Source organism: Entelurus aequoreus, linkage group LG28 (genome assembly GCF_033978785.1).
Source record: "Entelurus aequoreus isolate RoL-2023_Sb linkage group LG28, RoL_Eaeq_v1.1, whole genome shotgun sequence".
NCBI lineage: Eukaryota > Metazoa > Chordata > Actinopteri > Syngnathiformes > Syngnathidae > Entelurus > Entelurus aequoreus.
The window spans coordinates 7,987,985-8,005,093 of NC_084758.1; the positions used below are offsets into that span (position 1 = coordinate 7,987,985).

The 17,109-nt window shown below is 33.5% G+C and overlaps 1 protein-coding gene across 4 annotated transcripts in view; it reads left to right on the forward strand.

The window, feature by feature from the left end:
* The window catches only part of LOC133644837 (shootin-1-like), a 63,211-nt gene extending 47,473 nt beyond the window's left edge, over nt 1–15,738 (forward strand). For 3 of the 4 annotated variants that reach the window (XM_062039578.1, XM_062039580.1, XM_062039581.1), the window contains 2 exons: nt 8,803–9,115; nt 15,126–15,738. In XM_062039578.1, coding sequence (XP_061895562.1) covers nt 8,803–9,115; nt 15,126–15,264 — 452 coding nt within the window. In that variant the 3' untranslated portion in view covers nt 15,265–15,738. The remainder of the gene's footprint in view (nt 1–8,802; nt 9,116–15,125) is intronic. The other variant, XM_062039579.1, reaches the window with a different exon arrangement.
* The last annotated feature ends 1,371 nt before the right edge of the window (nt 15,739–17,109 follow it).

A 17,109-nucleotide genomic window follows, 5' to 3' on the forward strand; every position in this document is an offset into this window, starting at 1 on the left:
CACACTAGTACTAGTAACGCCATAGCGGTAGTAGTACCAACACACTAGTACTAATACCACCACACTAGTACTAGTACCACCACACTAGTGCTAGTACCACCACAAATAGTACTAATACCACCACAATACTACTAGTACCACCACAATACCACTAGTACCACCACACTAGTACTAGTAACACCATAGCGGTAGTAATACGACCACACTAGTACTGATACCACCACACTAGCACTAGTACAACCACAATACTAGTAGTACCACCACACTGGTACTAGTACCTCCACAATAGTAGTACCACCACAATACTACTACTACCATCACACTAGTATGCGTAACACAATAGTGGCACTAGTATCACCACACTAGTACCAGTACCACCATAGCGGTACTAGTACCATCACAACAGTACTAGTACCATCACAGTAGTATTAATACCACCATAGTACTAGTACCACCATACTAGTACTAGTAACACCACGCTAGTACTAGTAACACCACACTAGTACTAGTAACACCATAGCGGTACTGGTACAATCACAATAGTACTAGTACCACCACACTAGTACTAGTACCATCAAAATAGTACTAGTACCACCACACTAGTACTAGCGGTACTAGTACCACCACAATAGTACTAGTAACATCATAGCGGTACTTGTACCACCACAATAGTACTAGTAACATCATAGCGGTACTAGTACCACCACACTAATACTAGTACCACTACACTAGTACTATTACCACCATAGCAGTAATAGTACCACCACACTAGTACTAGTACCACCATAGCAGTGCTATTACCATCACAATAGTACTTACACCACCACACTAGTAATAGTACCACCACAATAGTACCAGTACCACCACACTAGTAGTAGTACCACCATAGCAGTACTAGCAACATCACAATAGTACCACCACACTAGTACTAGTACCACCACAATAGTACTAGTAACATCATAGCGGTACTAGTACCACCACACTAATACTAGTACCACCACACTAGTACTATTACCACCATAGCAGTAATAGTACCACCACACTAGTACTAGTACCACCATAGCAGTGCTATTACCATCACAATAGTACTTACACCACCACACTAGTAATAGTACCACCACAATAGTACCAGTACCACCACACTAGTAGTACTACCACCATAGCAGTACTAGCAACATCACAATAGTACCACCACACTAGTACTAGTACCACCACAATAGTACTAGTACCACCATAGCAGTACTAGAACATCACAATAGTACTAGTACCACACTTGTACTAGTACCATGACACTAGTACTAGTGCCACCATAGCAGTACTAATACCACCACAAAAGTACTAGTACCACCACAAAAGTACTAGTACCACCACAATAGTACTAGTACCACCAGACTAGCACTAGTACCACCATAGCGGTACTAATACCACCACAATAGTACTAACACCACCACACTAGTACTAGTACAACCACAATAGCACTAGTACCACCACACTAGTACTCGTACCACCACAGCAGTATTAGTAGTAGAATAGCAATACTAATACCACCACAGCAGTATTAGTAGTAGAATAGCAATACTAATACCACCACAGCAGTATTAGTAGTAGAATAGCAGTACTAGTTCCTCCAAAGCAGTATTAGTAGTAGAATAGCAATACTAATACCACCAGAGCAGTATTAGTAGTAGAACAGCAGGATTAGTAGTGTAACATGTCAGTAATAGTACCTTCACAGCAGTACTAATACCACCACAGCAGTATTAGTAGCAGAACAGCAGTATTAGTAGTATAATAGCAGTACTAGTACCTTCCCAGCAGTACTAACACCAACACAGCAGTATTAGTAGTAGAACAGCAGTATTAGTAGTATAAAATGTCAGTGATAGTACCTTCACAGCAGTACTAATACCACCACAGCAGTATTAGTATCAGAACAGCAGTATTAATACCACCACAGCAGTATTAGTAGCAGAATAGCAGTACTAATACCACCACAACAGTATTAGTAGCAGAACAGCAGTATTAATACCACCACAGCAGTATTAGTAGTAGAATAGCAGTACTAATACCACCACAGCAGTATTAGTAGTAGAATAGCAGTATTAATACCACCACAGCAGTATTAGTAGTAGAATAGCAGTACTAATACCACCACAGCAGTATTAGTAGCAGAATAGCAGTACTAATACCACCACAGTAGTATTAGTAGTAGAATAGCAGTACTAATACCACCACAGCAGTATTAGTAGTAGAACAGCAGTATTCTAGTATAACAGCAGAACTAGTACCTTCACAGCAGTACTAATACCACCACAGTAGTATTAGTAGTAGAATAGCAGTACTAATACCACCAGAGCAGTATTAGTAGCAGAACAGCAGTATTAGTAGTATAACATGTCAGTGATAGTACCTTCACAGCAGTACTAATACCACCAGAGCAGTATTAGTAGTAGAGTAGCAGTACTAATACCACCACAGCAGTATTAGTAGTAGAATAGCAGTACTAATACCACCAGAGCAGTATTAGTAGTAGAATAGCAGTACTAATACCACCAGAGCAGTATTAGTAGTAGAATAGCAGTACTAATACCACCAGAGCAGTATTAGTAGTAGAATAGCAGTACTAATACCACCAGAGCAGTATTAGTAGTAGAATAGCAGTACTAATACCACCACAGCAGTATTAGTAGCAGAATAGCAGTACTAATACCACCACAGCAGTATTAGTAGCAGAATAGCAGTACTAATACCACCACAGCAGTATTAGTAGCAGAATAGCAGTACTAATACCACCACAGCAGTATTAGTAGCAGAATAGCAGTACTAATACCACCACAGCAGTATTAGTAGCAGAATAGCAGTACTAATACCACCACAGCAGTATTAGTAGTAGAATAGCAGTACTAATACCACCAGAGCAGTATTAGTAGTAGAGTAGCAGTACTAATACCACCAGAGCAGTATTAGTAGTAGAGTAGCAGTACTAATACCACCACAGCAGTATTAGTAGTAGAGTAGCAGTACTAATACCACCAGAGCAGTATTAGTAGTAGAATAGCAGTACTAATACCACCACAGCAGTATTAGTAGTAGAGTAGCAGTACTAATACCACCACAGCAGTATTAGTAGTAGAGTAGCAGTACTAATACCACCAGAGCAGTATTAGTAGTAGAATAGCAGTACTAATACACCACAGCAGTATTAGTAGCAGAATAGCAGTACTAATACCACCACAGCAGTATTAGTAGCAGAATAGCAGTACTAATACCACCACAGCAGTATTAGTAGCAGAATAGCAGTACTAATACCACCACAGCAGTATTAGTAGCAGAATAGCAGTACTAATACCACCACAGCAGTATTAGTAGCAGAATAGCAGTACTAATACCACCACAGCAGTATTAGTAGCAGAATAGCAGTACTAATACCACCAGAGCAGTATTAGTAGTAGAATAGCAGTACTAATACCACCAGAGCAGTATTAGTAGTAGAATAGCAGTACTAATACCACCAGAGCAGTATTAGTAGTAGAATAGCAGTACTAATACCACCAGAGCAGTATTAGTAGTAGAATAGCAGTACTAATACCACCACAGCGGTATTAGTAGTAGAATAGCAGTACTAATACCACCAGAGCAGTATTAGTAGTAGAATAGCAGTACTAATACCACCACAGCAGTATTAGTAGCAGAATAGCAGTACTAATACCACCAGAGCAGTATTAGTAGTAGAATAGCAGTACTAATACCACCACAGCAGTATTAGTAGCAGAATAGCAGTACTAATACCACCACAGCAGTATTAGTAGCAGAATAGCAGTACTAATACCACCACAGCAGTATTAGTAGTAGAGTAGCAGTACTAATACCACCAGAGCAGTATTAGTAGTAGAGTAGCAGTACTAATACCACCACAGCAGTATTAGTAGCAGAATAGCAGTATTAATACCACCACAGCAGTATTAGTAGTAGAATAGCAGTATTAATACCACCACAGCAGTATTAGTAGCAGAATAGCAGTACTAATACCACCAGAGCAGTATTAGTAGTAGAGTAGCAGTACTAATACCACCACAGCAGTATTAGTAGCAGAATAGCAGTACTAATACCACCAGAGCAGTATTAGTAGCAGAATAGCAGTACTAATACCACCACAGCAGTATTAGTAGCAGAATAGCAGTACTAATACCACCAGAGCAGTATTAGTAGCAGAATAGCAGTACTAATACCACCACAGCAGTATTAGTAGCAGAATAGCAGTACTAATACCACCACAGCAGTATTAGTAGTAGAATAGCAGTACTAATACCACCACAGCAGTATTAGTAGCAGAATAGCAGTACTAATACCACCAGAGCAGTATTAGTAGCAGAATAGCAGTACTAATACCACCACAGCAGTATTAGTAGTAGAATAGCAGTACTAATACCACCAGAGCAGTATTAGTAGCAGAATAGCAGTACTAATACCACCACAGCAGTATTAGTAGTAGAATAGCAGTACTAATACCACCACAGCAGTATTAGTAGCAGAATAGCAGTACTAATACCACCACAGCAGTATTAGTAGTAGAATAGCAGTACTAATACCACCACAGCAGTATTAGTAGTAGAGTAGCAGTACTAATACCACCACAGCAGTATTAGTAGTAGAATAGCAGTACTAATACCACCACAGCAGTATTAGTAGCAGAATAGCAGTACTAATACCACCAGAGCAGTATTAGTAGTAGAATAGCAGTACTAATACCACCACAGCAGTATTAGTAGTGGAGTGGAATAGCAGTACTAATACCACCAGAGCAGTATTAGTAGTAGAGTAGCAGTACTAATACCACCACAGCAGTATTAGTAGTAGAATAGCAGTACTAATACCACCAGAGCAGTATTAGTAGTAGAATAGCAGTACTAATACCACCAGAGCAGTATTAGTAGTAGAATAGCAGTACTAATACCACCAGAGCAGTATTAGTAGTAGAATAGCAGTACTAATACCACCAGAGCAGTATTAGTAGTAGAATAGCAGTACTAATACCACCAGAGCAGTATTAGTAGTAGAATAGCAGTACTAATACCACCACAGCAGTATTAGTAGCAGAATAGCAGTACTAATACCACCACAGCAGTATTAGTAGCAGAATAGCAGTACTAATACCACCACAGCAGTATTAGTAGCAGAATAGCAGTACTAATACCACCACAGCAGTATTAGTAGCAGAATAGCAGTACTAATACCACCACAGCAGTATTAGTAGCAGAATAGCAGTACTAATACCACCACAGCAGTATTAGTAGTAGAATAGCAGTACTAATACCACCAGAGCAGTATTAGTAGTAGAGTAGCAGTACTAATACCACCAGAGCAGTATTAGTAGTAGAGTAGCAGTACTAATACCACCACAGCAGTATTAGTAGTAGAGTAGCAGTACTAATACCACCAGAGCAGTATTAGTAGTAGAATAGCAGTACTAATACCACCACAGCAGTATTAGTAGTAGAGTAGCAGTACTAATACCACCACATCAGTATTAGTAGTAGAGTAGCAGTACTAATACCACCAGAGCAGTATTAGTAGTAGAATAGCAGTACTAATACACCACAGCAGTATTAGTAGCAGAATAGCAGTACTAATACCACCACAGCAGTATTAGTAGCAGAATAGCAGTACTAATACCACCACAGCAGTATTAGTAGCAGAATAGCAGTACTAATACCACCACAGCAGTATTAGTAGCAGAATAGCAGTACTAATACCACCACAGCAGTATTAGTAGCAGAATAGCAGTACTAATACCACCACAGCAGTATTAGTAGCAGAATAGCAGTACTAATACCACCACAGCAGTATTAGTAGCAGAATAGCAGTACTAATACCACCACAGCAGTATTAGTAGTAGAATAGCAGTACTAATACCACCAGAGCAGTATTAGTAGTAGAATAGCAGTACTAATACCACCAGAGCAGTATTAGTAGTAGAATAGCAGTACTAATACCACCAGAGCAGTATTAGTAGTAGAATAGCAGTACTAATACCACCACAGCGGTATTAGTAGTAGAATAGCAGTACTAATACCACCAGAGCAGTATTAGTAGTAGAATAGCAGTACTAATACCACCACAGCAGTATTAGTAGCAGAATAGCAGTACTAATACCACCAGAGCAGTATTAGTAGTAGAATAGCAGTACTAATACCACCACAGCAGTATTAGTAGCAGAATAGCAGTACTAATACCACCACAGCAGTATTAGTAGTAGAATAGCAGTACTAATACCACCACAGCAGTATTAGTAGTAGAGTAGCAGTACTAATACCACCAGAGCAGCATTAGTAGTAGAGTAGCAGTACTAATACCACCACAGCAGTATTAGTAGCAGAATAGCAGTACTAATACCACCACAGCAGTATTAGTAGTAGAGTAGCAGTACTAATACCACCAGAGCAGTATTAGTAGTAGAATAGCAGTACTAATACCACCAGAGCAGTATTAGTAGTAGAATAGCAGTACTAATACCACCACAGCAGTATTAGTAGTAGAATAGCAGTACTAATACCACCACAGCAGTATTAGTAGCAGAATAGCAGTACTAATACCACCAGAGCAGTATTAGTAGCAGAATAGCAGTACTAATACCACCACAGCAGTATTAGTAGTAGAATAGCAGTACTAATACCACCACAGCAGTATTAGTAGTAGAATAGCAGTACTAATACCACCACAGCAGTATTAGTAGCAGAATAGCAGTACTAATACCACCAGAGCAGTATTAGTAGTAGAATAGCAGTACTAATACCACCACAGCAGTATTAGTAGTAGAATAGCAGTACTAATACCACCACAGCAGTATTAGTAGTAGAATAGCAGTACTAATACCACCAGAGCAGTATTAGTAGTAGAGTAGCAGTACTAATACCACCAGAGCAGTATTAGTAGTAGAGTAGCAGTACTAATACCACCACAGCAGTATTAGTAGTAGAGTAGCAGTACTAATACCACCAGAGCAGTATTAGTAGTAGAATAGCAGTACTAATACCACCACAGCAGTATTAGTAGTAGAGTAGCAGTACTAATACCACCACAGCAGTATTAGTAGTAGAGTAGCAGTACTAATACCACCAGAGCAGTATTAGTAGTAGAATAGCAGTACTAATACACCACAGCAGTATTAGTAGCAGAATAGCAGTACTAATACCACCACAGCAGTATTAGTAGCAGAATAGCAGTACTAATACCACCACAGCAGTATTAGTAGCAGAATAGCAGTACTAATACCACCACAGCAGTATTAGTAGCAGAATAGCAGTACTAATACCACCACAGCAGTATTAGTAGCAGAATAGCAGTACTAATACCACCACAGCAGTATTAGTAGCAGAATAGCAGTACTAATACCACCACAGCAGTATTAGTAGTAGAATAGCAGTACTAATACCACCAGAGCAGTATTAGTAGTAGAATAGCAGTACTAATACCACCAGAGCAGTATTAGTAGTAGAATAGCAGTACTAATACCACCAGAGCAGTATTAGTAGTAGAATAGCAGTACTAATACCACCACAGCGGTATTAGTAGTAGAATAGCAGTACTAATACCACCAGAGCAGTATTAGTAGTAGAATAGCAGTACTAATACCACCACAGCAGTATTAGTAGCAGAATAGCAGTACTAATACCACCAGAGCAGTATTAGTAGTAGAATAGCAGTACTAATACCACCACAGCAGTATTAGTAGCAGAATAGCAGTACTAATACCACCACAGCAGTATTAGTAGTAGAATAGCAGTACTAATACCACCACAGCAGTATTAGTAGTAGAGTAGCAGTACTAATACCACCAGAGCAGTATTAGTAGTAGAGTAGCAGTACTAATACCACCACAGCAGTATTAGTAGCAGAATAGCAGTACTAATACCACCACAGCAGTATTAGTAGTAGAGTAGCAGTACTAATACCACCAGAGCAGTATTAGTAGTAGAATAGCAGTACTAATACCACCACAGCAGTATTAGTAGCAGAATAGCAGTACTAATACCACCACAGCAGTATTAGTAGCAGAATAGCAGTACTAATACCACCACAGCAGTATTAGTAGTAGAGTAGCAGTACTAATACCACCAGAGCAGTATTAGTAGTAGAGTAGCAGTACTAATACCACCACAGCAGTATTAGTAGTAGAATAGCAGTACTAATACCACCACAGCAGTATTAGTAGCAGAATAGCAGTACTAATACCACCAGAGCAGTATTAGTAGCAGAATAGCAGTACTAATACCACCACAGCAGTATTAGTAGTAGAATAGCAGTACTAATACCACCACAGCAGTATTAGTAGTAGAATAGCAGTACTAATACCACCACAGCAGTATTAGTAGCAGAATAGCAGTACTAATACCACCAGAGCAGTATTAGTAGTAGAATAGCAGTACTAATACCACCACAGCAGTATTAGTAGTAGAATAGCAGTACTAATACCACCACAGCAGTATTAGTAGCAGAATAGCAGTACTAATACCACCACAGCAGTATTAGTAGTAGAATAGCAGTACTAATACCACCACAGCAGTATTAGTAGTGGAGTGGAATAGCAGTACTAATACCACCACAGCAGTACCTAGAGTACACGGATGGCGTGAGTTCCCACAATGCATCAGTAAGGTCCTGCTGGTGCTTTCATTGATTGATTGATGTTTCCGTTCCAAAAGCAGTGTGATCGATCGCTCCGGTTCTGTTCTGTTCAAGTATTGCATCACCCACCTCTCAGCTGATTGGACACTGAACTTTAACCCTTTTCTGTCTGGTCAGACGAGCGCGACGACGGTCAAATGAGTCACGTGTCGTCATGCGACAGCTTGAACGGGCGGCGCACCAGCTGCGACTCCGGGAAGGATCCGGACGGGTCCAGCACACCATCCAACCCCCGGCCGGACTACGAGAGGCGGGGCTCGGGGCCGGGACCCCTGGTGGCCAGGAGGAGGAGCTCCGACAAAGAGCCCCGCGTGGTGTCCTGGCAGGAGAGGAGGTCCGCGTGCTCCGTGTCCGACAAAGACCCCATAGACTCGCCAGTCGGGAACGGCTGTGACCTCAGGTGGACCACCACAGCGTGTCAATCATTAACGTGATTAATGATTATTTGCTTACATTATTAACGTGATTATTAATAATTATTTGGTTAAATTATTAACGTGATTAATGATTTTTTGCTTACATTACTAACGTGATTATTAATAATTATTTGGTTACATTATTAACATGATTATTGTTAATTATTTCATTACATCATTAACGTGATTATTATTGATTATTTGGTTATTTCATTAACGTGATTAATATTATTTATTTGGTTACATCTTTAACGTGATTAATTATTTGGTTACATCATTAACGTGATTAATGATTAATTGTTTGGTTTCATCATTATCGTGATTAATGACGAATTATTCGGTTACATCATTAACATGATTATTATTAATTACTTCATTATTATTCATATCATTTATTATCATTAATTATTTGGTTACATCATTAACATGATTAATTATTTGGTTACATCATTAACGTGATTAATTATTAATTATTTGATGACCTCATTAACGTGATTAATGATCAATTATTTGATTATATTATTTACATGATTAATAATTAATTATTTGATTACATCATTAACGTGTTTATTATTAATTATTTGGTTACATTATTAACGCGATTATTATTAATTATTTGGTTACATTATTAACGTGATTATTAATTATTTGGTTGCATCATTAACGTGTTTCTAATTAATTATTTGGTTACATTATTAACGTGATTATTTGGTTACATTATTAACGTTATTATTATTAATTATTTGGTTACATCATTAACATGATTATTATTAATTATTTAATTACTTACACCATTAACGTGATTCATCATTACTTACTTGGTTACATCATTAACGTGATTAATAATTACTTACTTGGTCACATCATTAACGTGATTAATCATTACTTACTTGGTTACATCATTAATGTGATTATTCATTACTTACTTGGTTACATCATTATCATGATTAGTCATGACTGAGTTTGGTCACATCATTAACGTGATTAATCAAAACCTACTTAGTTAAATCATTACTGTGATTAATCATTACTTACTTGGTTACATAATTAACGTGATTATTCATTACTTACTTGGTTACATCATTATCGTGATTAATCATGACTGAGTTTGGTCACATCATTAACATGATTATTATTAATTACTTGGTTACACCATTAACACGATTAATTATTTGGTTACATCATTAACGTGATTACTATTAATTACTTGGTTACATAATTACTGTGATTATTATTAATTATTTGGTTACATCATTAACGTGATTTATTGTTTGGTTACATCATTAACGTGATTAATTATTAATTATTTGGTTACATTATTAATGTGATTAATGATTCATTATTTGGTTAAATCATTAGCGTGATTATTATTCATTATTTGGTTACATCATTAACGTGTTTATTATTAATTATTTGGTTACATTATTAACGTGATTATTATTACTTACTTGGTTAGATCAATAACGTAATTAATCATTATTTGGTTACATCATTAATGTGATTATTATTAATTATTTGGTTGTATTATTAACGTGATTATTATTAACTATTTGGTTACATCATTAACGTGATTATTATTAATTATTTGGTTACATCATTAACGTGATTATTATTAATTATTTGGTTACATTATTAACGTGATTATTATTAATTATTGGGTTACATTATTAACATGATTATTATTAATTACTTAGTTACATTATTAACGTGATTATTATTAATTATTTGGTTGGATTATTAATGTGATTATTATTAATTATTTGGTTACATTATTAACGTGATTATTATTACTTACTTGGTTATATCAATAACGTGAGTAATCATTATTTGGTTACATAATTAACGTGATTAATCATTACTTACTTGGTTACATCATTAACGTGATTAATCATTACTTACTTGGTTACATCATTAACGTGATTATTATGTATTATTTGGTTACATCATTAACGTGTTTACTATTAATTATTTGGTTACAATATTAACGTGATTATTATTATTTGGTTACATTATTAACGTGATTATTATTAATTATTGGGTTACATTATTAACATGATTATTATTAATTACTTAGTTACATTATTAACGTGATTATTATTCATTATTTGGTTACATCATTAATGTGTTTATTATTAATTATTTGGTTACATTATTAACGTGATTATTATTACTTACTTGGTTAGATCAATAATGTAATTAATCATTATTTGGTTACATCATTAATGTGATTATTATTAATTATTTGGTTACATCATTAACGTGATTATTATTAATTATTTGGTTACATTATTAACGTGATTATTATTAATTATTGTGTTACATTATTAACATGATTATTATTAATTACTTATTTACATTATTAACGTGATTATTATTAATTATTTGGTTGGATTATTAACGTGATTATTATTAATTATTTGGTTACATTATTAACGTGATTATTATTACTTACTTGGTTATATCAATAACGTGAGTAATCATTATTTGGTTACATCATTAAAGTGATTAATCATTACTTACTTGGTTACATCATTAACGTGATTAATCATTACTTACTTGGTTACATCATTAACGTGATTATATTTATTATTTGGTTACATCATTAACGTGTTTACTATTAATTATTTGGTTGCAATATTAACGTGATTATTATTAATTATTTGGTTACATCATTAATATGATTAATGATTAAGTATTTGGTTACATCATTAACGTGATTATTATTAATTATTTGGTTACATCATTAACGTAATATTAATTATTGGTTGCATTATTACCGTACTTATTATTAATTATTTTGTTACATCATTTACGTGATTATTATTAGTTATTTAGTTACATAATTACGTGATTAATCCAAACTTACATCATTGACGTGATTATCCTTACTTGGTTACATCATTAACGCGATTAATCAATACTTGGTTTAATCATTAACGTGATTATTCATTACATACTTGGTTACATCCTTATCCTGATTAATCATGACTGAGTTTGGTCACATCATTAATGTGATTATTAATAATTACTTGGTCACATCATTAACGTGATTAATGATTAATTATTTGGTTACGTCATTAACGTGATTCATTATTTGGTTACATCATTAACGTAATTAATTATTAATTATTTGGTTACATCGTTAACGTGATTAATGATTAAAGATTTGGTTAAATCATTTCCGTGATTAATCAATACCTAATTGGTTAAATCATTAACGTGTTTACTATTAATTATTTGGTTACAATATTAACGTGATTATTATTAATTATTTGGTTACATCATTAATATGATTAATGATTAAGTATTTGGTTACATCATTAACGTGTTTACTATTAATTATTTGGTTACAATATTAACGTGATTATTATTAATTATTTGGTTACATCATTAATATGATTAATGATTAAGTATTTGGTTACATCATTAACGTGTTTACTATTAATTATTTGGTTACATCATTAACGTGATTATTATTAATTATTTGGTTACATCATTAACGTAATATTAATTATTGGTTACATTATTACTGTACTTATTATTAATTATTTTGTTACATCATTTACATGATTATTATTAGTTATTTAGTTACATAATTACGTGATTAATCAAAACTTACATCATTAACGTGATTATCCTTACTTGGTTACATCATTAACGCGATTAATCAATACTTGGTTTAATCATTAACGTGATTATTCATTACATACTTGGTTACATCCTTATCCTGATTAATCATGACTGAGTTTGGTCACATCATTAATGTGATTATTAATAATTACTTGGTTACATCATTATCCTGATTAATCATGACTGAGTTTGGTCACATCATTAATGTGATTATTAATAATTACTTGGTCACATCATTAACGTGATTAATGATTAATTATTTGGTTACGTCATTAACGTGATTCATTATTTGGTTACATCATTAACGTAATTAATTATTAATTATTTGGTTACATCATTAACGTGATTTATTGTTTGGTTACATCATTAACGTGATTAATTATTCATTATTTGGTTACATTATTAACGTGATTAATGATTCATTATTTGGTTACATCATTAGCGTGATTATTATTCATTATTTGGTTACATCATTAACGTGTTTATTATTAATTATTTGGTTACATTATTAACGTGATTATTATTACTTACTTGGTTAGATCAATAACGTAATTAATCATTATTTGGTTACATCATTAATGTGATTATTATTAATTATTTGGTTGTATTAACGTGATTATTATTAACTATTTGGTTACATCATTAACGTGATTATTATTAATTATTTGGTTACATCATTAACGTGATTATTATTAATTATTTGGTTACATTATTAACGTGATTATTATTAATTATTGTGTTACATTATTAACATGATTATTATTAATTACTTAGTTACATTATTAACGTGATTATTATTAATTATTTGGTTGGATTATTAACGTGATTATTATTAATTATTTGGTTACATTATTAACGTGATTATTATTACTTACTTGGTTATATCAATAACGTGAGTAATCATTATTTGGTTACATCATTAACGTGATTAATCATTACTTACTTGGTTACATCATTAACGTGATTAATCATTACTTACTTGGTTACATCATTAACGTGATTATTATTTATTATTTGGTTACATCATTAACGTGTTTACTATTAATTATTTGGTTACAATATTAATGTGATTATTATTAATTATTTGGTTACATCATTAATATGATTAATGATTAAGTATTTGGTTACATCATTAACGTGATTATTATTAATTATTTGGTTACATCATTAACGTAATATTAATTATTGGTTGCATTATTACCGTACTTATTATTAATTATTTTGTTACATCATTTACGTGATTATTATTAGTTATTTAGTTACATAATTACGGCATTAATCCAAACTTACATCATTGACGTGATTATCCTTACTTGGTTACATCATTAACGCGATTAGTCAATACTTGGTTTAATCATTAACGTGATTATTCATTACATACTTGGTTACATCCTTATCCTGATTAATCATGACTGAGTTTGGTCACATCATTAATGTGATTATTAATAATTACTTGGTCACATCATTAACGTGATTAATGATTAATTATTTGGTTACGTCATTAACGTGATTCATTATTTGGTTACCTCATTAACGTAATTAATTATTAATTATTTGGTTACATCATTAACGTGATTTATTGTTTGGTTACATCATTAACGTGATTAATTATTAATTATTTGGTTACATTATTAATGTGATTAATGTTTCATTATTTGGTTACATCATTAGCGTGATTATTATTCATTATTTGGTTACATCATTAACGTGTTTATTATTAATTATTTGGTTACATTATTAACGTGATTATTATTACTTACTTGGTTAGATCAATAACGTAATTAATCATTATTTGGTTACATCATTAATGTGATTATTATTAATTATTTGGTTGTATTATTAACGTGATTATTATTAACTATTTGGTTACATCATTAACGTGATTATTATTAATTATTTGGTTACATCATTAACGTGATTATTATTAATTATTTGGTTACATTATTAACGTGATTATTATTAATTATTGGGTTACATTATTAACATGATTATTATTAATTACTTAGTTACATTATTAACGTGATTATTATTAATTATTTGGTTGGATTATTAACGTGATTATTATTAATTATTTGGTTACATTATTAACGTGATTATTATTACTTACTTGGTTATATCAATAACGTGAGTAATCATTATTTGGTTACATCATTAACGTGATTAATCATTACTTACTTGGTTACATCATTAACGTGATTAATCATTACTTACTTGGTTACATCATTAACGTGATTAATCAATACCTAATTGGTTACATCCTTACCGTGATTAATCATTACTTATTTGGTTATTTCATAAACGCGATTAATCAATACCTAATTGGTTACATCATTGACGTGCTTAATCAACACCTAATTGGTCACATAATTGATTGTCCTTGGCTCCACTCCGCAGCGTCGGCGAGGACAAAAGTGCCACAAAGACGCCCGTCCGCTCCAACGGCGTCCACAACGACAACGAGCACGGCGATGACGCGAGTGCCGCCATCTTGGTTGGCGACGGCAACGACAGCAGCAGCGAGGTCGGGCTGTGAGTGTGGGCGTGGTCAATATGACGTCACAAACCATGCACACACATAAATAATAACACATTTTAAACACTGAAAAAGTAACTTAGGTCACATGACTGACATGTGGCGCACGTATACATGCTGAGGCCCTCGTGGACTGTACTCATCTTCCAGAACAATCAGGGCTTGTTTTTTAAATGAAAGACAACACAATGCTGCCACCTGCTGGCCTTTGGGAATAATGCTGGTTTAAAAGAGGCGGTCCCTAAAGTCTGGACATACAATACTCCCATTCCCATTCGATCAAATCGATTATTTGTAGGGATGTCCGATAATGGCTTTTTGCCGATACCCGATATGCTGATATTGTCCAACTCTTTAATTACCGATACCGATATCAACCGATACCGATATCAACCGATATATGCAGTCGTGGAATTAACACATTATTATGCCTAATTTGGACAACCAGGTATGGTGAAGACAAGGTACTTTTTTAAAAAATTAATCAAATAAAATAAGATAAATAAATTAAGAACATTTTCTTGAATAAAAAAGAAAGTAAAACAATATAAAAACAGTTACATAGAAACTAGTAATTAATTAAAATTTGTAAAATGAACTGTTAAAGGTTAGTACTGTTAGTGGAGCAGCAGCACGCACAATCATGTGTGCTTACGGACTGTATCCCTTGCAGACTGTATTGATATATATTGATATATAATGTAGGAACCAGAATATTAATAACAGAATGAGTGTGAATGAGTGTAAATGGGGGAGGGAGGTTTTTTGGGTTAATGCACTAATTGTAAGTGTATCTTGTTTTTTATGTGGATTTATAAAAAAAAAACACAAAAAAAACGATACTGATAATTTAAAAAAACGATACCGATCATTTCCGATATTACATTTTAACGCATTTATCGGCCGATAATATCCGATATGCCGATATTGTCCATCTCTGTAATTACAGATACCGATATCAACCGATACCGATATCAACCGATATATGCAGTCGTGGAATTAACACATTATTATGCCTAATTTGGACAACCAAGGTATGGTGAAGATAAGGTACTTTTTAAAAAAAATGAATCAAATAAAATAAGATAAATAAATTAAAAACATTTTCTTGAGTAAAAAAGAAAGTAAAACAATATAAAAACAGTTACATAGAAACTAGTAATTAATTAAAGTTTGTAAAATGAACTGTTAAAGGTTAGTACTATTAGTGGAGCAGCAGCACGCACAATCATGTGTGCTTACGGACTGTATCCCTTGCAGACTGTATTGATATATATTGATATATAATGTAGGAACCAGAATATTAATAACAGAATGAGTGTGAATGAGTGTAAATGGGGGAGGGAGGTTTTTTGGGTTAATGCACTAATTGTAAGTGTATCTTGTGTTTTTTATGTGGATTTATTAAAAAAAAACAAAAAACGATGCTGATAATAAAAAAAAACGATACCGATAATTTCCGATATTACATTTTAACGCATTTATCGGCCGATAATATCCGATATGCCGATATTGTCCATCTCTGTAATTACAGATACCGATATCAACCGATACCGATATCAACCGATATATACAGTCGTGGAATTAACACATTATTATGCCTAATTTGGACAACCAGGTATGGTGAAGATAAGGTACTTTTTAAAAAAAAATGAATCAAATAAAATAAGATAAATAAATTAAAAACATTTTCTTGAGTAAAAAAGAAAGTAAAACAATATAAAAACAGTTACATAGAAACTAGTAATTAATTAAAATTTGTAAAATTAACTGTTAAAGGTTAGTACTATTAGTGGAGCAGCAGCACGCACAATCATGTGTGCTTACGGACTGTATCCCTTGCAG